Source organism: Copadichromis virginalis, linkage group LG7 (genome assembly GCF_057382275.1).
Source record: "Copadichromis virginalis isolate Kocher_CV1m ecotype Utaka linkage group LG7, C_Virginalis_male_GT1.1, whole genome shotgun sequence".
Lineage (NCBI taxonomy): Eukaryota > Metazoa > Chordata > Actinopteri > Cichliformes > Cichlidae > Copadichromis > Copadichromis virginalis.
The window spans coordinates 57,532,736-57,556,699 of NC_140624.1; the positions used below are offsets into that span (position 1 = coordinate 57,532,736).

The 23,964-nt window shown below is 42.0% G+C and overlaps 1 protein-coding gene across 2 annotated transcripts in view; it reads left to right on the top strand.

Annotated features, from left to right (window-relative positions):
• rasgrf2a (Ras protein-specific guanine nucleotide-releasing factor 2a) overlaps positions 1 to 23,964 on the top strand; it is a 48,641-nt gene that overhangs the window by 17,755 nt on the left and 6,922 nt on the right. For both annotated transcript variants that reach the window (XM_085464425.1, XM_085464427.1), the window contains exons 7-19: positions 2,618 to 2,811; positions 3,496 to 3,605; positions 6,889 to 7,007; positions 7,097 to 7,260; positions 8,824 to 8,890; positions 8,995 to 9,122; positions 9,207 to 9,289; positions 11,199 to 11,447; positions 11,633 to 11,725; positions 11,809 to 12,317; positions 15,044 to 15,169; positions 15,824 to 15,913; positions 20,309 to 20,415. In XM_085464425.1, coding sequence (XP_085320551.1) covers positions 2,618 to 2,811; positions 3,496 to 3,605; positions 6,889 to 7,007; positions 7,097 to 7,260; positions 8,824 to 8,890; positions 8,995 to 9,122; positions 9,207 to 9,289; positions 11,199 to 11,447; positions 11,633 to 11,725; positions 11,809 to 12,317; positions 15,044 to 15,169; positions 15,824 to 15,913; positions 20,309 to 20,415 — 2,039 coding nt within the window. The remainder of the gene's footprint in view (positions 1 to 2,617; positions 2,812 to 3,495; positions 3,606 to 6,888; positions 7,008 to 7,096; positions 7,261 to 8,823; positions 8,891 to 8,994; positions 9,123 to 9,206; positions 9,290 to 11,198; positions 11,448 to 11,632; positions 11,726 to 11,808; positions 12,318 to 15,043; positions 15,170 to 15,823; positions 15,914 to 20,308; positions 20,416 to 23,964) is intronic.

Genomic DNA, 23,964 nt, shown 5'->3' on the forward strand with positions numbered 1-23,964 from the left:
AATTGTGGGCTCACTTTCTTGTTCTTCACTGACAAGACTAACACCCAGTATGGTTTTCTGCTGCTGTAGATCATCTGCTTCAAGGTTTGATGTGTTGTGTGTTCAGATTTCAGAAATACCTTGTTTGTAACAAGGTGAGTTACTGTCGCCTTACTATCAGTTTGAAGCTGTCTGGCCATTCTATTCTGAAGTCATCAACAAGATATTTTTGCATCGCGCCAGATATGTTCTCCACTGGCCATTTTCCATGAACCCTAGACATTGTTATGTAGAACAATATCAGTGCATCAGCAGTGTGTGAAATACTCAAAGCAGCCTGTTTGCAGACAATAATCATACCACGCATCAAGTCACTTAAATCTTGCTTATTCAATACATTGTTTGAATTTAGCAGGTCTTCTTGACCATGGTCACGTTGATAAATGCACTGAATTGCTGCATTATGATTTGTATGAAGTAGATTAGGGGTGCAACGATATTCGTATCGATATTGAACCGTTCGATACAGTGCTTTCGGTTCGGTACGCATATGTATCGAACAATACAACATTTGTAATTTATTTTATCAATTTTCCTTCTGACGATGCTGTCTGTGTTGAGCACTCAGTGAATCTGTGTTCGACTACTCCGCCTAGGCTGCACTGTCCAGCGCAGATCCAGTGAGCGCTCAACACAGACAGCATAGTCAGAAGGAAGAGCGCAGGGCACCTCCCCCACCCTCATTCAGATCTGGCGTTTGGAATTATTTTGGTTTTCATGTGACGTATGACCCTGAAGGTAAGCGAGTCATGGACTAAAGTAAAACAGTATGTTGGATGTGCCATGCAATGCTCAATTACATTGGTGTGAACTAGTGTGCTAGCGCAGTTAGCTGTTAACGTGTTGGCCGTCTAGCCCCATGCACAGAGCGATCGGCGGTAGCTCGTTAACGGAGATTTGCCGTGTTGTGGCGTTAAGGTCATTTCAACGAGATTAACCTGAAAGCACTAGTGGGAACACAACGAATATGACTGCACATTTACGCCGACATCATCCTAGTGCAAAGACAAGTGGAAGCAGACAAAAAAAAGCAAGCATGCTACTAACTTTAGCTGAGTCATTTAGACAGCTGTTAGCACATGATTCTCCTTATGCTGCTGAGAATATAGCCCAGAAGAAGCGGATAGTATAGCTTTTATTTTGGAAAGAGCCATTTCTCTGTAATAAACTCTCTTTTCCAAAGATGAGTGATTCCTCAATCAGATACAGGGCTTGCAATATCGCTAGCCCGATGTCCCGGAGCTAGCGATTTTTTCAGTCGGGCTACCAAAATCTATCTCTGCCCTGCCCGTCGGGCTATTGTAGGAAAAATATATGTCAATGCTTTTGCATTCTTTCAGAAATGTAGCTGGGTAATTATGTCATTGGCATCGGTGAGCCACTGTCAATATGTGACATATTGAAGTCGCGTTTGAATTTGCGCTCGTTTTTTTGCTTTCACTTTGCAATCGTGGGAACTGTGTATAGAGAGCGACAGTACTGATCTGTGAGTGATGATAATTTGTGCACCAATTCCTCTGACATCGTCTTATTAATCGTTAGCTTACTATGCAAACATGACAAGTGAAATCTCCCGCAGCAAGCTTAAACATGTGAGAGGTTGATCGCACAGAGAATCGCTGAGCTTATGTGAGTGAGTGTGTAAAAGCATTTCAGTTCTGCTGAGCCAAATAAGACAGGTCAGGGTGAAGAAGTGACAGCCAAAGAAAAGCTTACCACAAAACGGAGAAGTTATGACAAATCAGACTATAAGGCAAAAAGAAAGTGCAGCTTTATGGTTTCATGGACAAAATAATTTCTGTGGCTGCGATATGACGAGCTAAATAACCAGGGCTGCACATAAGTGGTCCGCAGGTGCGCATTCGCTGTCAAAATAAAAAACACGCACAAGGGTTAGGGTTAAATTTAAAAACTGTACTTTTGAGTTAAAATATATATTTATAATTTTAATAAATGACAAATTAAAAAGGCATGAACATTTTTTTGTATTGAAAAAATATCGAACCGTGACACCAAAGTATCGAACCGAACCGTGAATTTTGTGTATCGTTGCACCCCTAAAGTAGATATGTGTGGGCCACAAATAAAGTGGCCCATTATTATAAATCACTTGTTTTTTTGCTTTTTATAGTAGAACAACCTTTTGATAATACATTGTGTAGTATGCAGTATGCAAGACCTGAACTCTTCAATGGCATGCATTTTAAGTTCTCTTTGATATTTGGACATATTGGGACATGATGAATGTAAAAACAAAGAATTACAAGATTTTTTTTTCTACCCGATTTTTGTTTCTGAGAAAAATGAGATCCACAATTGAGGGCATTTGTTTTAAATTTCGATAGAACAGTGGCAGTATAATGTCCTCGTAAGTGGATAGCATGCCCTTGTAGAGCAAAATTTAGTATTTGGGTCTAGACAACCCAAAATGTGATGTCCACCACATGTGGACGCCAGGTCCTAGGAGGTTAAATATACATCTTGGATTTTTACATGTGATCTTCTTTTTTTTTTAAGCTTAATAAAATCTAGAAAACCTTCAATGATGTTGTCTTTTAAACTTCTTTTTGACACCCAGCGGACCTGTTTGACATTCTACTGCCGATGCTGAACATTTACCAGGAGTTTGTGCGTAACCACCAGTACAGTCTTCAGGTGCTGGCAAACTGTAAACAGAACAGAGACTTTGACAAGCTGCTGAAACAGTATGAATCCAACGCAGCCTGCGAGGGTCGGATGCTGGAGACATTCCTCACTTATCCAATGCTTCAGGTACTTTTTACATTAAACAATGTAATCCATTAGCTGCTGTTATAAAAACTATGTAATATGCTTAACTGTAAGGCTTAATAATTTGCAACAAACACTGATGATACAATAAATAAAGACAGCGTTATATAGTCAAAGTATAATATTTAGTCATATAACATGGTTACTTTTAAATGCCTTGACCTGATATATTTGCCCTCATATACTGATATACTGTGTATGAGCTCAAATGGCAGGATAGTAAATTTATTTGCATTAATCTAAATAACTTTGTTTTTTCGTCATTCAAAGATCTCTAATATCTTCGTTTCAGTCTGTGGTGGGGCGTGGTCTGCAGTGCCACTGCAGGGGAGGCAGACACCTGAGCGGCATCTGCAATCACGCCTCGTCGGCTTAAAGGCTGAACTAGGTCCTGCAGTGTTGGTGTTGTTGTGTGTGGCTGCAAAGCTGCAGCCGTCTGAAGTGTATTGCAACCGTATTAATAATAGATGCTGAAAAGCATGAGTACATGGTTTGGTCTGTGGTGGATCTTTCACACAGTCTCTTATTTAAAAAGTTAATTTCCCATTCGGAACTTTTTTGGAATAGCTTGGATGGGATTTCATCGTTTAACCATTTACAATTAATTCTTATAGAAGTGCTGTGTGTATTTCACAAATAGTCACATGGGTTTTTTTTACATTTTAGATTCCCCGTTACATCAGAACTCTCCACGAGCTGCTGGCGCACACACCTCATGAGCATGTGGAGCGCAAGAGTCTTGAGTTTGCCAAATCCAAACTGGAGGAACTGTCAAAGTGAGTGTGTGCTTATGAATACAGTTTAAGAAAATGATTGTATTGATTAAATACTCAGACTGTTGTTGAATAATAATAAAAAAAATATGGTTAGCTTGAATCAGTTATTTGGTTTCTGAGGTTTATATGAACCACATAAACATGAGTTACCAGTGTTCTGCTTAAAATTGGCTTCACCTGCAGCACATAACTGCCTCAATAGCCTCAGTACTGATGTAGTACATGAAAAGTGACAGTGCACTAGACTAGAGCGTGCAAAAAAAAAAAGAAGAGATAAAAACAACAACAGTGTTTGAAAAGTAGTGAAAGTTCTTAAACTCTTCATTATATAGAAACAATTACCCCATATTAGATTTCATATCATATTAGAAACAAAGTGGCTATTGAAAGGAGAACGGTAAAGATTTTATGCTGGCAATAATTAGGTGGAAAATGAAATGAAAGACAAGTATCTACCAAGCTACTTAAGTGAAATGGCAACACGCCATCTAACAGAAGTTAAGCAATCTCTAGATGTTGTTTAAGTAGTAGGAGTACTGTGAGTCATGTTGTTGCTTTAAAAAGTTACATTTCTCAGAACAAGAATGCTATTTTAAGACATTGTTTTAATCCTGAGAGCAGTGTATTGAAAGGTAATGGTTTGCAATTATTCTTTAAAAACTGCAAAATGGGAATCTGCAGGTTTAAATTTTGTGAGAGAAACCCATATATTTCTGATTTATCAGACACCTCCAAAGAAGCAGCGTGTGAAGTGCATGCTGATGATGTAGCCAGTAATATAACAGCAAAACCTTCTAGGAAAAAAAAATAAACCCACAAACTGTATCAGTGTGTTCCTCGTAAGTAAACTATGGAATAATTATTCAATACTTATAGATCAGAAATAAATTAATTTAAAAGTTTGGGAGTAATACTTGGGCCAGGCAACCAAATCAACAATGTCAAGCTACAAACAAGCTTTAAAAACATTTTGGATTAGAAACCAGTCATTTTTAATTTTGGAGGTTTATATGTTAAGCTTTGATGGATGTCTGGCTGTGTAATCTTTGTACTTCTATGAAATTGCTGTAGGCAAACCTGAGTTCGTGGATCGAATTAGGTTGATGTCTACTCTTCGTTATAGTCAGCTTTCAACAGGCTTTAGGTGTAATGGTCTGTGTGCAGCAGGCAGGAGTAGAGGACCCAAAATGCAGATTTCTGGAGGCAAACATGGAGGCACAGCAAAAAAACCCAAAACGCTGACTAAACTGAGAAAACAAATAACTAGCAGCCAGGCTGGCAGACACAACACACGGCAGAGAATGATGGCAATCATAGATAAATCAAGGAAAACAGAGGGCTTAAATACAGAGAGTGATAACGAGGGAAATTAGACACAGGAGGAGAGCACAGCTGGGAGTAATCGAACATGACAAGACCAAGGGGAAGCAAAACTGAAAATATTAACATGGGACGTAGAATGGCGATGCAGACCTGACACTGAGATAGAGACATGAAAAAGGCATAACACTGAATAAAGGAAAGGCATATTAAACAGAACCTAAGACTGGAAATCAGGAGATACTAAAGAACTTAGGGCGCTAGAAATATAAACAAACAAAATAAAAACTAGACCTAGGCACACTAACATTAGCCATGAAGGAAAATATTTTTAAAGAGCATGACTAGCAGACCAGGGCCCTGTGCTTCGTACGTCGCTTACTACATCCAAGATCAAATGAAACATCCAAGACCAAATCATCGCGCTAACTCTGAGCTCGCTATTCCGGTTCCCCGAACACACCTGTTGTTGACGATTAGTATAGCTGGATGAAGTAATGTGAGATCACTGGGTGGCCCAACAGGGGCTACGCATCGATAGTAGAAACATTGATCGGCAACCCTTTGATTGGTCGGCGAAAATGTCGAAGGAGCGCGCTCGGTATTTTTCGGCAGCAGAGCAAGAACTCTTGAGTGAGGGATTTCAGGAGTTTCAGAGTTTAATTAAAACGCAAGGGAACACTGCAAAGGCTGCAAAAGCAAGGAGAGAGGGCTGGCAGAAAGTTGCTGACAAATCAAACTCGTAAGTAATTCAATAATAACAATAATAATGGAGTGGATTTATATAGCGCTTTTCAAGGCACCCAAAGCGCTTTACAATGCCACTATTCATTCACTCTCACATTCACACACTGGTGGAGGCAGCTACGGTTGTAGCCACAGCTGCCCTGGGGCAGACTGACAGAAGCCAGGCTGCCATATTGCGCCATCGGCCCCTCTGGCCAACACCAGTAGGCGGTAGGGTAGATTTATCATATCACACCATATTATCCAATATTATATTACATTATATTATATTATAATATGTTATATTATATCCCCTTTCACATTAGAGCCACAACAGGACCCACTAGAACATGGGAACAAGTAAAAGTGAAATATAAGAATATTCTACAGAATGGTAATATTTATCACTTATACTGCTTTTCGTCTCTTGGAAAGAGACCCTGGAATACTCTGTTTGTTTGTTCATAACAGCAACCAAGAAAAGGGCAGAGCAAAAAAAAAGACAGGTGGTGGTCCTGCACCCCCTCGTCAACAAGTTGGTTAAGTAAATAATACCCTCACGGGAAAATCGATATCTCTCTATGAGCACACTGTCGCGCTGAGCTAAAGGATCCTGTCTGTCCCGCAATATACGCTGAATTCTGAGGACTCTCCTTATCAATCTTGCACCTTCCGCAATGGGTTGCTCGCGTAAACGGACAGGATATGACTGCGACAGACTTCCCAAATCCACCTTCGCTTTTATAGCCGTGGTCTCTCATCTTGATTACACGAAGTAATTTACAATTACTACTCTGAAATATGAATTACATCTGTAATAATCACATACATGTAATAGAATGTTAATAGTACATTTCCCTTTTTTAGGGAATGACCTGTATGTATCTGTGTGAAATCAATAAAAGGATCAAGTGCTGCATTATCTTTAGTTACATTGATGTTATTTATTTATGGTGAAACAGTGGTGGAATATCGCTGTTGCTTTCGTATGAATGACGCGGACATACCTGCGTGGCCGCGATCTAATCCTGTTTACATAAAGTAAACCTGCTCCCCAGCAGGTTTACGCTTACGGCTCTGTTGCTATGACAGCAAGTCCCGGATGGGCTTCGGGGAACCGAACGATCCAGGATCACGCGAAATCGTCAACAATCTCATCCAGCTAACTCACTTAGCGCGGTACGAAGAACAGGCCCCAGAACATCCATTGTCCATCCATCATTGTTTGTTTTGGCAGGATGATACATGATGAAGTCAGCGACACAGAGAACATCAGGAAGAATTTGGCCATTGAAAGGATGATTGTAGAGGGCTGTGACATCCTTTTAGACACAAGTCAAACTTTCGTCAGACAAGGTGAGCTTCTGTCTTTGTATTTCATGCTTTACCAAGTCATGTTATTCCAGTTCTTAATCAGTTTACTCATTCTCATTGTTTGTGGGCAGGTTCTCTCATCCATTTACCATCCAGCAGTGAACGGGGTGTTCTCAGTAAGGTGCGCCTGGGCTCTCTCTCACTGAGGAAGGAAGGAGAGCGACAATGTTTTCTCTTTACCAAACACTTCCTCATCTGTACCCGAACATCGGGAGGGAAGCTTCACTTGCTCAAGGTCAGCTTCACCTGTTCACAACTTTGCATTTTATTTATTCAGTGGGCAGTGCCCTTTGGTTTGAAAACTCTTTGCTAAGGTAGACCTAACCAGCACTGATGCATTAAAAGTTTTAAACCACTAAGCATAATATCAAAAATAAAACAATAGTAAAAGCCAACTGGTGGTCTTTAAAGGTTCAACAATTATACCATTTTTCAAGGTTAAAATGAGCAAAATCAAAATGAAAACTAAAAGGAGCCATCTTGGTTCCATTGTGGTTAGCATGTTCATGAATATTATTTCCCATCAAAGCAGAAAACTTGAATGCCTTCCTTGCTCTGTTTTTGCATCAGCACACACAAAAGATAACGGTCTTGTGATTTAAGATAATAGGGAAAAATATTAAAGGAAACATATGCTAATTCCCATCTCAACATTTTTATTATTGGAATCTTCCATGATTCATACTTCAAAATATTTTTAACTCACACCAGGCTTTGGTGTAGCCCCTCAGTTTGCTATCTGTCTGATACAAACCATATCTATATGATCCAAGCCACAGACTTCTAGTAAATGGTCGGTATTTATATAGCGCTTTACTAGTCCCTGAGGAAAGTGCTTTACACTGCCCAAGTCGGGGCTCGAACCGGCAACCTTCCGATTACAAGGCGAACTCCCAAATCTTGAGCCACGATCGCCTTCTCTGTTAGTTGCAGAGAACACAAGGATGTCTCTAAGTGCACATTGTACCAGGACATGTTAGTTCGCAGGTTGATGATTAATATTGTAATTGCATCATCAGATTTGCAGCTGCATGTTCTGGACACTTGGGTGAAGAGAGGAGCTGTGGTGGTGAGTTGGATCAGGTGATGGGGGAGGATGCTGGACAGACCTGGCACACCCAAACATATTGTGAGGGTGTGTTGGGAACGCCTGGCAGAGGCCCTGATCTGTGAGATCTATAACTCCCACCTCCTGCTGAACTTCAAAAGCATTCCAAGGGAGGCTGGGGACATTGAGTCCAAATGGACATTGTTCAGCACCTCCATTGCTGAGGCTGTAGCAAGGAGCTGTGGCTGCAAGGTGGTTGGTCCCTGCCATGGTGATTTTGGCCAAACCAGTGGGGTTCTGGAAATACTGTCTGGAGCTATGGGGCAGCGTCTCTGATTTGGCAGACTGGGGTGGTGGTTCCTCTCTTTAAGAAGGGAGACCAGAGGATCTGCTCCAACTATAGGGGTTCACACTACTCAGCCTCTCTTGGAAGGTCTATGCCACCGTACTAGAGAAGAGAGGATGTAGATTAGTTGAACTTTGAATACAGGAGGAACAATCCAGTTTTTGTCCTGGATGCAGTACACTGGACCAGCTCTTTATCCTTTCAAGGATATTTGAGGAATATTTGAGGAAATGTTAAAAACAGCAATCAGCTGCTTCCTAATTTTTTATTTAGAAATGTTCATATTATAATATTAACGATTATTTTGAATTTTTACTTTGCTTTTCCCTCTTCCTTTGGGAAATATTCTTCTAAATAAAAAATGACATAACTAACTTAAGCTGTGTTTTCTCTTCCAATAACAGCAGGGAGGAATGTTGTCCCTGATCGAGTGTACTCTGATTGAGGAACTGGATGCCACTGATGAAGACTGTGAGTGTCTTTCTTCAGTCATTATTTCCTTTTTCCATGCATAATAGCTCAACTGAGGTGCGACTAATGTTTTGGTTTGTTGTTTGTTATTTCCGACAATGCAGCAAGTCAAGGATTTAACCATCTGGAGTTTAAAATTGTGGTTGAGCCTCCTGATGGTCAGTCCTTCTCCATTGTTCTCCTGGCTCCTTCCCGCCAGGAGAAAGCTGCCTGGACAAGTGATATCAGCCAGGTAAGAAGTCAATGGTACAAAGATGGAATTGAATTTACCTACCTGTGGCAAGGTTTCATGCTTTTTTTCTGCTTTGTGTTTTAGTGCATTGATAATATCCGATGCAACGGCCTGATGACAAGCGTGTTTGAGGAAAACTCCAAAGTTTCTGTGCCACACATGATCAAGTAAGAAAAAATGAGTGAAAAAGTGCAGTATAAATAACTACAGTCGTAGTTGGAAGTTTATATATTTGTCATGGTCATAAAAAGAAGAATTGGTTGTACAACTCTGAATTTATTTTGGGAGTTTAACAATGTTAGAACTACTTCAAAGAAAGTTTCACTAACGCTGGCTAACAGCAAAAACAGAAGCACTTGTCCGATAGAAAAGTTCAGTATATGCTCAACAATTCACCTCAGTATTGCTACCACTGAATGGAAGTGAACTTAACTGAGTCATTGACTCATATTGGACTTCTTTCACAAAGATTTACCAGAGCCAGTTTTATAGGGGGAAAAGCCTATACTTTGTTGACTGCAGTTTGCAATCTTACAGAATCTAGCAGTGAGATGTTGTATCTTTAAATTAACAGTACTGTGCTAAAGTTTTGAACCATTCCTGATTTCTTAAGATTTGCAATGACAATTGAAATAGAATATGGGATGAACCAGACTTTCACGTCATCATGTAGTATATTCTTAACATCCTCAAGAGGACATCCTGGGCTTTCTATTGATGCCACATTTGTGGGGGTTGGGGTACCAACGCATATGAACTCTGTTTTAACAATAACAGGAATTGCAGTTTTTTTTTTTTAAGTGATCATCGTTTTCAGATATTGTGATTCTATTGCTAAAAATCTGATTGTTTCTTCAATTTGAGAGCCTAAACTTTGTTTTGGTAGGATTTCAGAAATAGGGTAATAGAGGAAAGGGTGAAATTGTGGTAGGAGACCCAGACCCAGAGCTGTCAAGAGATGTTGTGAAGGAAGGCCAGACATTAGAACTGGAAGGTGAAACACTCTGGAGAAGACCAGTTTTTGAGGCACCCAGGTTGCAGTCTAGGGCTCTGAAGGTTTTAGACATGTTTAGAAAGGGAAATAAGAACTTGTTAATTCCAATTCACACACTCTTATCTTCCAGAGCTGTCCTTGTCCATATCAACCTAGGAGGTTTTCATTTTGCCCAAGCTCACTGTCCTCAAAATCTGGCATGTCTTCCTCTGAACTTTCACCTCTGCTGTAATGTCTGGCCTTCCTTCACCTCACCTCCTGATAGCACTAAGTATGACTCCCTTCGACTGTTCTACATAAAATCCTATGTGCCTGACTTAGTCCTCTGTTATACCATCCGTGGTCATTGTCAGTGCCGTGGGTGACATGACCTAACAACCCAGGTTAAGATGAATATTAGGTATGGACATTAATAAAAAAGTTATTCGTTAAAATATATGTTTTAGTGTTCCGTTTTGTTTTCATCATCTAACTGTTTTAATATTCAGTGAATGGAAATTTTACCAGAAATGCTGGAGAACAGCCTGCAGCATCTGTTGTAGTTTTCAAGAAGTCTCACACGTCTCCTGAGCAATCCCAGCTTATTCTTCTTTGACAAATCTGCCAAGCAGATACAGATTTGATGGTCTCTCCTCTCCCTTCCTGTGCAGGGTTCTAGAGATAGTCTTCTTCAAAACTACAATTCCCAACTTGGCTAAATTACTCACTAGTGTCTTGGCAGTTGTTATGGGGTCTTTAGGCACATCTAAGTTTTCTTTCGCTTCCAACTTCTGAACAAACAGAACAGCTTGTCATCTCTCAAAAGCAGCACATATATTATCAACTACAGATCCTATGAAAGATAATATATGGTTTAAGCTGCTGCTACATGCTGGGTGTTTTTCTGGTGGAAAAAGTCAGTCTGTGCAGCTGCATATGGGAGAACACCAGGGCTGCACAACACTATGGCTGATTAACCCCCCTAAACATCCATCCATCTTCATCCGCTTTATCCGGGGCCGGGTCGCGGGGGCAGCAGCCTAAGCAAAGACACCCCCCTAAACATTCTGATTTAACCTGACTGTGGTATTTTCTTTCTGAAGGTCTGATGCTCGACTGCATAAAGACGATGTTGACATTTGCTTCTCAAAAACGCTCAACTCCTGCAAAGTCCCGCAGATCCGATACGCCAGTGTGGAGCGCTTGCTAGAGCGTCTGACAGACCTGCGCTTCCTCTCCATAGATTTCCTCAACACATTCCTCCACACTTACAGGATCTTCACCACAGCTACTGTGGTCATCGACAAGCTGGCTGACATCTATAAGAAGCCATTCACCTCCATACCTGTAAGGTACATGTCATCATTTGTAACAGGCATCCAAATATTCATGAATCCTCTATGTATTTCCCCCCCTTCATGTTTAGCACGTATAGCTGCCTGCAGCACGTCTTTCCATTTCCACATTTTGTGTTGCTCCTTTCATCCTCCTCATTCCTTCCTTTTTCCATGCTCTTTTTGTTCTGTCACTGCCCCAGAATTGAGCAACATTCATGTGACCGTCTGTCCATCATGTCACTCTGTCCTGACTACAGTCTGAAGATCACACAACTTGCACTGGACCAGTCCAAGTAAAGACCCTCAGTAGGACTGATGAATCATTTGAGTGTGTTCTTGTCAAGCACTGCACATCAGCTAGTTTCCTTTCTCTTAGATCCCTGGAGCTCTTCTTTGCAACCAACCAGGGCGTGTGGGGAACTGACCCTTTGAACAACAAATCGCCAAGGCTGTGCCGCAAGTTTTCCTCTCCTCCTCCTCTGTCCATCCCCTCTCGTACCGCTTCCCCTGTGCATTGCCGAAAGCTCTCCCTGAACTCCCCTATCAGTGTGAAAACAGGAGCCCTAGACCTGTCCACCACTCGTTCCTCTTCTGCAGCCAACTCCCCAACCTCTAGTCACAGCCCATCCATTGCCTCTCCTCCACCTGGCTCTACCAGAGCGCCCTCTGGCTTTTCCTCCCCTCCACCCACCGCCACAAGGTCTCCTAGCCTCCCCCAGGCCTCTGGGGTATCCTCACCACCCCCTGTCTCCACCAAGGCACCGCTGGATCTCAGCCGTGGTCCTAGTTCCCCAGAGCTGAGTCCAGCTGCAGGGGAGGATGCCAGTGGAGAGCCGCCTCGCATTGATGCCTTCTGTGGGAAGCTGAGGCGCAGCTTCCGCAGGGGTGGGTATCTGCAATACAAAGACATATGAGTCACACTCTGTGAGACCCCTATATCAACACATTTGTAAGCACATGCCTGAGAGTCAACTAGTATAAAATAATACATTAAAAACAAGTATGTTTAAAAATTTGTATCATCTGTTTCAGAAGTAGTCTTACATTTTTCTCCTCTAATGAACTTTTTCTCCTCTAATCATTCATTTATTCCTGATAAGGCTTGCCCACCTAAACAGACTCAGTGAAAGACATAAATGGGTCACCATTACCCAACACAGGAATAATCGTGCTCTTACATCACCATCTGGCCACAGCTGACAGCCTGCTCACTATAAAAACAGCACTGAAGCATTAGATCAGAAACTCTCTAACAAACAACAAGGAAGAGAATGACAATAAGGAGATAAAGAGAGCTTTCTACTTTGCTATTGACCCTCTCCAAAGTCCAATAGCAGTCAGAAGAGCAGCTTGTAATCCACAAGTTCAATCATTCACATGAACACTCTGTCTGGTGTTCATTTGAAGGTTGCTTTCTTTTTTGAATACATAGCTTAGTTATCTGTGGAGCCTTTTAGATTAAAAATAATAACAATTATAATTTTCTAACTGTTGGTACGATTTCTTTAAACTGTCACAAAAGATATGTAGAGCTGTACAATTAATGCAGACATGTTTTTTTTCCTACCATCAAAGTGTTTTCCATGTAGACTTTTCTTGGGTGGGTGGGTGGAAGGGGGGGGGGGGGGTGTATATTAATGGTTTAGCATGTTTAGCATTTTAGGGTTGTCTGAGACCATGATCAATTTACTAGTAGACAGTCCTCACACTTTTATTTTGTAAACCTTCACTTTTATTTTTACAGCAAACCAGTAAGCCACTGGCCTTGTTATATCTAGTTTTTCCCTACCAGCAGGCAGGTTGCTTTTTTTTGTCACAGCCAGGCGGAAGCTGACTGTGTGTTGAGGGAATAATGGACCCAAATGCAGACAAAACGGAATGTGGAACGTCACTTGAATTAACAAAAGGCAAGCCGTTTATTGAGGCTAATAAAAAGGTGCAAACGAAGGGGCAAGCTAAACTGATGCAAAACTAAACTTAGAGCTGATTGGAGCTGATTAGAATAATGACACCACAGGGGAAGTGAAACTAAACAGAATGAACATGGGACACCACAACTCTTCAAACTAAAACAGTTATATTCCTGTTTTATGACATGACATGACATGACATGAGCTTGACAACATAGGACACGCAGACATGAAACGCATGACAGGCTAAGATGCGGACTTAACATGGTGCACAGACAAGGAACATGAACACTGTAAAAACATACAGAGGGAAAAAGGGGCTGGAGATGACACAGGGACATAAGCACAAACAGAACAAGATGACTGGGGGGGAAACAAATGACAGAAGGAATGGGTCACAAGGGGAAAACGTGTAAACAAGAGGAGGAGATGGGAGACAAAGACTGAAACACATGAACGGTTAGGGAGACTTAAACACAGGGGGTGAAGATACATGGCAACCTAAGCAAAATAGAATGAGCTTTAGCTAACTAAATGAGACTAAAACATAAACAACGAATATCAAAATACAAGGAAACTCAAAACACTGGGTCACACAGCAATTTTTTATTGGTGGTCTTTGATGTCACTTAACTGCCTCTACAGTCTCTTGACCCATGTTCCAGTGTCTTGGATTATAGGTGGCCATGACTGTCCTTGTTCTGCTCTGGGGTTTCACTGCAAACTGGAGGACCATTCTATCCTGAACCTGCAGCAGGCAGAGAACAGGTTTATATGCTGCCTTGAAAAGATTACTAACACTGCAGAGCAGAACAAGGGGGGAAGAGGGGGGGGTCTTAGGGACTAGGAAACGTTTTGTATCAGAGACAACACAAACTTCAGTACTGTCATGACTAGGTTCAAGCTGTTAATCCCCTCATTATCCCTGTTAATCAGAATATCATTTTTGGTTTTTCTTACATTGTTTTCCCCAGTCTTAGGAGTCAGGCAGCAAAGAAAGAAATCATTCTGATGCACATCATAAAGTACACACATTTCTTTTTCAAAAAAGTTTCTCCTAAATGTATGTTTAGAGTACAGTTAGGGCCTTTGAAATCTATGTCATCATAGATAAATGGTAAATGGCCTGCATTTGTATAGTGCTTTTCTAGTCCCTAAGGACCCCAAAGCGCTTCACACTACATTCAGTCATTCACCCATTCACACACTGGCGATGGCAAGCTACATTGTAGCCACAGCTGCCCTGGGGCGCACTGACAGAGGCAAGGCTGCCGGACACTGGCGCCACCGGGCCCTCTGACCACCACCAGTAGGCAAACATGGGGTTAGTATCTTGCCCAAGGATATTTGGCATGCAGCTAGGAGGTAGCCTGGGATCGAACCACCGACTTTCTGATTAGTGGCTGACCTGCTCTGCCACCTGAGCTACAGCCACCCGATCTCAAAGGGTTAAGAGACTAGGTTGTGTTTGGTCCATGTCACTTGGGATTGCTTGGCGGCTCAGTTAACTTGTTAATCTTAGATAGGAGATGGCTTATTTTCAGCATGTGCTCGATAGTCCCTAATAATATTTTAAGTTACTTTTGTTCTCTGTGTGTTTTACACTCCCACGTGATTGTTTTCTACCCTCAGTACTGTATACTCATTAAAAAATGCTCCAATACTTGTTTCAGATGTTACATGCAGTATATTCCTTAACAGCTGTCCTGGAGTCAGTATCCCTGGACAAATTCATTCCTGAGTCACCAGCTACCAGTGAGCCAGGTGACACATCCCCCTGCCGCTCGCCTTCAACACCGAGGCATCTCCGTTACCGTCAATCGGGAGGTACCAAATACACACACACACACACACACACACACACACACAATTTTCTAAATCTCTAGAGGCATGGAAAACAATGAGTACACTAAACATGGTTTTATTTTTTCATGGTGCAGCATAGAAAATATATTTGTTGAAACTGATTCATTTCATTATTTCATGAAAAATATTAGCTTATCTTAAATTTTATGGCAGCAAGATGTTTCAAAAATGTTGGGATCTGAGTATGGCAGCATGGCAGCTGAGGCAGACCCTTTTTAATGGTCAAGGTGGCTGACAATAGAGGTGTAACCCCTACCAGTTACACTTCTATTGTAATTTTATAGTTATAGTAATTTTTTTCCTGATTTGAGGTTTGATTGCTCATTACACTGGTTGCTGGTGTATGCTGGTACTGTGTGTGAAGAGCTGTGGAAACCCCACAGGTACCTTCACAACACCACTTATATTTGTTTAATAATTTTATTTTTGGTGACTTTCTTTTTTGTCCCCATGCCAAACAACTTTCACATGAGATGACTATGTAAACAGATTTGTCCTCATAATATGATGATTACCAATAACACAAACATATTTACACATTATTTATAACAGACTGTGTAAAGCGAGCAGGCTCTCTTTTTCTTGCTGTTTTTTAATGTTTTTGACTCCTTGCAGTTACATCAGGGGAGACCTCTCGCTGCTCTATGTCACCAGCTTCAGCTTTTGCAATCGCCACTGCTGCTGCTGGACATAGCAGCTCCCAGGGTGAGCATGTCAACTCATCAAGATCCAAAGATGCACACCAGAGGAAGGGAACTGTTGCTTTGGTGTCATTTAAATTAATATTAAGAGGTTGCTAGATGTAATGATGGGCTCAAATCATCTGCTGCAAAAATGTTAGTGCTTAGAAATTCACAGCTTCTACTCTTGTACTCAAGAATGTTATACAGAAGGTAAAAAAAAAACTTTGATTCAGAGGATATTGAAATTGTTGACCCTATTTATTTGTCTCAGGACTCCATCAGGATTTTAAAAACAGTAGCTAAAAGCCTATATTTACAAACTTTTATTAGTTAAAATGTATGTGCAGTCGCCTTGTTGTGATGATGTATTTGATTGTAAAAGTCTCAAAGTTCTAATACTCTTCCATTTTTAATAGTACTATGCCTTTGTTTGTTTTTTGACATGTATATACTGTTACACTGGTGAATGCTCATATTCCATTCCCAGGGTTCCAAATTATGAGATAAATATGATTGTAAAGAAACTCTGTGAGCCCAAAGCTCAGGAAACAAACTCAGGCATTTTGAGGGAGTTTTTTTTCCTACTCTGGCTCTTTATGATGTCACGGAAAGTAGAAACACTATCCTGCCAAAAATATTCACTGGTCTGACTTCACACCCTCATGAACTTCAGTGATATCCCATTCTGAATCCATAGGATTTCATATGATGTCGACCCATGTTTTGCAGCTATAGTAGCCTCAGCAATTCTGGGATGGCTTCCCACAAGGTTAAAGAGAGTGTTTATGGGGATTTTTGACGATTTTTCCAGAAGTGCATTTGTGAAGTCAGACACTGATGTGGCTACCTAGTTTTCAAAACCTAATTTTTTGGAGGCAGAAAATCGAAATAAACTGTTTCCATTAGACCAAGGGTCTCAAACTCATGGCCCACATCACCTCTGCTCATGGCCCGTACATTGACATGAAGAAAAATAATGCAATTTAGCCCGTTACTTTTTGTTAGGGAGGATTTGTTTGTTGTTTGTTGAAATATTTGTGGGTGTTTTCTTGTTTGTTTGTTTGCTTTTTGTACTACTTGAGCAATAAAGATGACAGTGTCAGCAGTGGCCCACAGCTCATTTAAGTTTGAGACCCCTGCTTTAGAAAGTTGAGGAGCTTCACCAAGGCCCAGTATAAGACAAATATGCATCAATAAATGAATCATGCAAAGCTACTCTATTAGAGTCCAAGAAAAAAAATATATAACTGGAAATGTTGTTGTTGTTTTAGTGGCTTATTATTAATTTCTTTTTTTCTTTTTTTGTTGTCCCGTTTGGATCTTTAGCCATCAGAATTGTTGTCTTAAGGCCAAGAAAGATGCCAAGCGGATTTATTTTACCAAGTGGATCATCATGGCCTTGCCATATTGGTCCATTTTATTGACCTTTATTATAATTATGTATTTATTTTATTTTATTTTCGGTTGCTACAAACGGGACAGAAATGACAGGGAGATAGGACAGGGAGAAAGAATGAAAGAAAGAGAGGGAGAGAAAGAAAGAAAACCAAAGGGGAGAAGAGACAGTGAGAAAGGGGGGAAGAAAGAAAGAAAAACAAACAAAACACCTGGATCACCTGTATGGAGAAAAAAAAACAGAAGCGAAAACAAACAAAAAAGAGCAACATAATAAATACAGCACCATCACAATAAACTAGCTAGCAGTAGATAACAGTTTAATACTAAATATTAAACGCTATTGTGCAGCACGCAAGATAGACAGCGCACAATGTGCTTTGAGGCAGCAGCCAAGAAAGGTGTAGTCCACGTCTGTGAACACCCGTGGGTACACCTGTGTGCACACCTGTGTGGATCAGCATGCTTGTATTCCAAAGGTTTCTCCATGTAACGATCTGCTAGGGAGTGTGGGGAGCCATAGCCCCGTCCCCCAGGGCATGAAGCAGGTATGGAGGAGATCCAGGCCCCAGACATCCAGAGGCCCCAGAGTACGAGGACCCGAGGAGGACCACCAAAGGGGGGGAACCGTGCCACCCTCCTGGGAAGAGCTGAGTAGAGCCCCAAACGAGAGGTCACCCAGCAGCTACGGAGCAGAGGCCAGAGGGGGTTGCAGTGGCGTGCCCGCGGGCTCTGCCGGCAGCCAGCTGTGCCAGAGAGGACCGAGCTTCCGGCCCAGAGGCCCGAGGGCACCCCACCCCCCGGAAAGGGTCCAGCCGGGCCACAGGCGCCAGGCCCCACCAGTCGGCCACCAGGAGTGAGCCGGTACATACATGAGCGCCCAGCCCCAGTCAACAAGAACCACCAACACACCAACGTCTGAGGGCATCAGCCACCGGCAGGGAGTGTGGTGAGGGGAGATAGGCCTCCGTACTTTGGAGGGCCTGAGATGTACCCATAGAGGTTGAGTCTAAGACCCAACCTGACATATAGACACAGACGAACAGGCGCACGCGGACACAAACGTGCATTGCCACCCCCATATACACAACCAAATACTCGGCACTCACCCAACGTGTAGACAGACACAAATAGACACTGCACAGACAGTCACACTCCCCAAACATACTCTATATCCCAGGTCCAGGTACCCCCGCCCTCAGAGGTGCAAGCTGCACCTAGACCCAGGAGATGTAACCCTTCTCTCTGGGGTGGAGGCAAGCGGACCACCTCCTTATCTGCAGTAGCAGGGAGGCCCCACATCCCAGACCCCAGTCTGAGGCCAGCACCTCCTCCCAGCCCCCCAGCCCTGACGGCTAACAGAACCGGGGTGAGTGAAGACCCCAAACCTCCCTCCGCCCGCTCATATGTAGTGCTGCTGTGTGCTGTTCTAAAGTGCATTTAAAACACAGGAGAGCATGGTACTAGCTTCCTATCAGAGAGCAGCACGGCTCCTCCCGAAAACCCTCAGTGTCTATATGCATTTAAAATTGAGGGTAGGGCACCAGCGCCAGAGGTGGGTTGGAGTACACCGACCATCCTCTGGATGCTATAAAACGTGCCCACCCCTAAGGCCCTATATGTATGTGTTATGTGAGAGTGTGAGTAATGTGGATGTCTAGGTTGCAGAATAAAATTGAGGCACAGGCGGACAGAAGGGGACAGAGGGGGAGTACCTCCCCTGCACCCTGGTGACATACCTGCACCCCAAGCCCTGCGTGTGTGTGTGGGTGTGGTAGAGCGGGAAGAGGGAGGCAGCTGAGGATGGGGAGGGAAGAAAGGGAGGGGCAAGCGGCCTACTGGGGCCAGCTCCCCTGCTGACCCCAGTAGGCACCCCCACACTCTGGAACCCACCAGGGCAAGGGGGCCCAGGCCCATCCGGACCGGGGCCTGCAGCAGCAGCACCGCCCAGCCCCACAGAGTCCGGGGCAGCCCACCCGACTCCACCCCAGAGAAAACTGCACCCACCCCATCATCCAATCATCTCCCAAATTACACAAGACAATAGACACCCAGGTTGAGTTCATTCTCTACCTCTCCTATATATCTCCCCCACCTGCAGAGTGAGCTCCTGTAGAGAGGAGACCACCTGCAAAGATATAACAGCCTCCCCACCAGTTAGAGAGCCCCGTAGTTGGGCCGATGCACCAGAGGTCCCCTGCACTGGGGCTGAACCCCCTGCACCCACCCGCCCACAGCTCCGGCAACACAACAGCCAGGACCCAAGCCCCCAAGGCCCAGCCAGAGCCCCAGACCAGGGGCGGAGCACCCCCAGACCCCCAAGCCTCCCCGCCCATCCCGGACCCACCCAGGGGCAGCCAGGCTACCAGGCCAGTAACCAACGTCCGCCAGCACAGACCCTCCCCCATCTCCGCTGTACGCAGCCACAAGGAAAGCACCATCTAAGAGCCACCAGAGCCCCTAACTAGGTCATGGCCACATCCCCCGGGTTAGGCCCTCCAGGGAAAACGTCCCTAGGGAATCCCCAGACGCCCTAAGGCTTATTATTAATTTCTTACAAGTGGCACCAGTATTAACCTTTGCACCTTGTAAACTTTAGCAACACTTTATGATTTATTGTCTTCTCCATTTTTTGTAAATAATTCTGCTGTTTTGGTGCGGATATAGCTCATTTAGTTGAATGGACCACTTATATGTTATAAGGCTACCTACTGGACAGGTGCAGGTTCAACTCTGCCCTGGGAAATTTACTGCATGTCATTCCCTCTGCTTTATTGTCAGTAAAAGCTAAGAGCCAAAAATAAATATGTATTAAAAAAAATACACACACCACACACACACACACACACACACACACATATACATATACACATTTATGAGTAGGTTGAGTAGTGCTAGTAACTTAACATTAAAATGAAAGCCAAACCCTGAAAGGACCATGAAAATTTTCTTGATACCAAAATAATAAATGTTGCCTGACATAACATCTTTAATGGCCATGATCTCTGTTTTGTCCTTCTAGGTTTTAACAATTCTGAGAAAGCCTGTGACAAAGAATTCATCATCCGCAGAGCTGCTACTAACAGAGTTCTCAATGTGCTGCGCCACTGGGTTTCTAAGCATTCCCAGGTAAGTCTTCCAGTTAAGTTATAAATTCACCTATTTAAGGACTCTGGTGATTTTCTGTTTCAGTATAAATAGTTGTTCCTGTGTAATGTCACTGTAGCTGTATAGTTGAGAACTCTGGGTAGTAGAGACAGGAGTCCCCAGACAGCAGTCTTCTTGTCTTGCGTATATATTTAATATTTATACAAAAATATTTATACATGGGTAGTCTTTGATGGTGTCATTAGAACAAGCAAAAGCTAAATAACAAAAACTTGCATGTAAGTGACTAATGAAAACCTTTTTGTTTTTAATTAAGAGTAATGTGGTATTTTAAAATGTGTTTTCATTAGCTGGAAACATAGTTGCAAAACTCCTTGCATGCTTCACACTAGTTGAGAACATATGGTCCAACACACATTAAAGTTAAGCTAATTGCCAAACTAATTTTTAGGGAAAGGCGTTATGGACCTTTGATCTTCTGGAGATAGCTCTTTATCAGGAGCAGTGTATGTTTTGGGTCGTTAGCAATTTGGTAGATTAAGCAACAACTCAGACCCAGTTTTCCTGCTGACTGCTGGAAGTTTTCATTCAAAATCTTTACATATCCTTCTGTCTTCATGATTTCTTCCACACTGACAAGATTCCCATTTCCAGATGCACTGAAGCATCCCTACAGCATAATACTAGTGTGTTTCACTATGGGAGTGAAACCTCTCTCTTCTTTCTATAAACATGGCAGCATCTGTATAGGCAAAAAACGCAATAATTTCTTCTCATCTCACCTAAGAATGCACTTCCAGTATGCAAAATCGGTCTCCAGGTTGTCCTTCGCGTACTGGCTTGAAGCTGTGTCTTCTGCAGACGTCTGCACCCTTATAGTTCACTCTCGTCCAGGGCTCTAGTGATTGTCTTCTTTGAAACTACAGTTGCTGAAGTTTATTTATATATATATATATATATATATATATATATATATATATATATATATATATATATTCTATAACATAACAGCAAGCCCTAGTGCATGGTGCAATAAACCACTTTAGCTTCATTTGTGAGGGGTGAAAGTGGTATTAGTCAGTTTCGTCCATTCTATTAAAGCTTCTTTGGAGGAAGAGACCTGCTGAATAAAGACGTTTTATTGCCACTGCAGTAAAACGTGACACGGTAGATCTGTTGCCATTGAATCATCAAGCATTTTGGACCCATCACGACAGAAAGATTTTACTACATTAACAGAATGAAGAGCTGGACTTTAGGTGTTCTCTATAAAGCTAAGGTAGTAGAAATTGGTAGCAATTATACTGAAGATAAATGTTGCCTTCATGGCTCTTGTCATCTCCATGAAGAAGTTTTTAAAGCACTGTTGTCTGTGGGAGGAGGAACTTCATGCTGAGCATCTAACCAAGAATAATACTGTGCTGCTGCCTTGTGTGTATATAGCTGACAATAAAAAAGTCAGCCATGTAAGTAAATGTGACCTAAGTAATGACTCATTTGCTCTAGAAAGTTTATAAGAAACCTAGAGCTGGCTAACTGGACCATTGCTCAGCCCACCTGAAAGAGTTTGTTGTTGTGTTTGTTTTGATTGTTTCTTTTCTCCCGTCACTTTTTTCCCTCATGGAGGTACTTTTTGCTCTTCATGTCTTGTCTCCCACCCAGGAAGCATGGAAAAAGGTCAGCATCTTCCCCAGGGTAGCGAAAAGATTATAATTTTCATTTTACATTATATAAGATGCTATTTTTGCAACTGAATATTTAGCTTGGAAAGTAAACTTCTGTTGGTTGGTCCTAGGTTAAGTGTTATGTGGCCATGACCTTTAATTTTTTTTAAATATCATCCTACAAAAGTCAGTTCAGTTTGTGGCTTTTTACACGCTACTACTGCTGGTCTTATAGTTTTGATGTAATTTTCTAGACAGTTTTATTAATTTTTTATGATGCTTTGCCACATCTAACTTATTATAACAACATTGTAAACAGTGTAAAACTGCTACTTCTTCCTAAAAACATGGTCTTAATTGTTAACACTTATCTGCAAATTGCAGCTCTAACAGATAAAAAGGAGCCTAAAAAGTGACAAGTACTTTTGGGATTGTTTTGTTGTTGCATTTCCAGGACATCAGCAGTCACTATCATTTTCAAAGCGGGTGAAATTGATTCACATTGACCTATGCTTCATAACTGGAAAGATTATTACCCCTGAAGTTGGCTTTGTGTTATACTGTAATGATCAAGTGTTGTCATTTATTTATTTATTTATTTATTTATTTTTGAGAAATGTACTTTAGAGCCTCATGCTAACCATCCAGTAAGGTCTAAGGAATCTTCCAAGAATGGTGAGACAGAGAATTAATGGATCATAATTTCATTGCTCTAGAGGAAGTTAGGCCTGCAGTCTATGTTATCATGGCAATGTACCCCAATGGGATGTAAAAGATGCTGGGAAATTTAAAAACAAATGAACACAGAAAAATTAAAAACCATTGGTAAAGTTTTCAAAAGTGCATGTTAGAGTTATAATGTGTCTAATTAGTAGGTATATCTGATATCCCTGTGTTGGTGTTGTTCCTGTGTCGTCATTATAGGAGCAAGGTAGTTGTATTCACCTGTTTACCATACCTGGCATTGACAACTATAAAGAGGTGAGCACGGGTCAGATCAAAGTACCAACAGCTGACTTGGACCTGTTATTTCTCTGGTGGCCCTGTGGCTCTCCCATGCAGATGTTAAGATGCTGACTCAGTCAGAACCCAACATTTTAGCCTTAAATCTGATCCATGTTCACTCTACCTTAATGTTCATCAACACCAGGTCAGTTAGAATGCAGAATGGCAGTACAGATTTGCAGGCACCTCATTTCCAAACTGTGTAAGTTTTGTTTTGGAGAAATGCACAGAGGATAACAGGCAGCAATTCAGACTAGAGGTTGTAGTCACTCTTCTATGTGGTTTTTATGTAGATGATTGTCTTGTCACTATTGGTTCTGAAGAGGAGGCAGCTTCAAGCATTTGGTCCTCTCTGTGCTTAAGGAGGCTTTAAGTTCACCAACAAGCAACAGATTAGTAACAGACGAGTTATGCTTGCTACCATACCTCAGCAGGAGAGATCAAAGGTTAAGGACTTGGATTTGGACAGTGAAAACTTGCCAGTAGAGAGAGCATTGAGTGTTTAAATAACATTTAAGAGCAAACCTCTCACAAGGAGAAGGATATTATCCACTGTAAGTCCTCTCTATGACCCATTTAAGTTTTCGGGACCTGTTATGTTGTGTTATGGTATCTACTAACATCTGGGCTGGGATGACATGTTGCCACCCACTCTTGCACAAGCATGGACAATCTAGATGGATGACAGCTTGTACATTATAATACTGAGAGGCCCTTTAAATCTTATAACTTTGGAGATGTTGCTTCTGCTTCTGCTCAGTGTAATTCCACTGAAACAAACTAGCATTCCTCACATGCCCTTGGACATGTACAGCTCATTTAGCTGCGAGTAGAATGGACAAGGTGTTTAGAAAGGAGTCAAGGCAGTGATGTAAATTAATATTTGGACAAACTTTTGGAT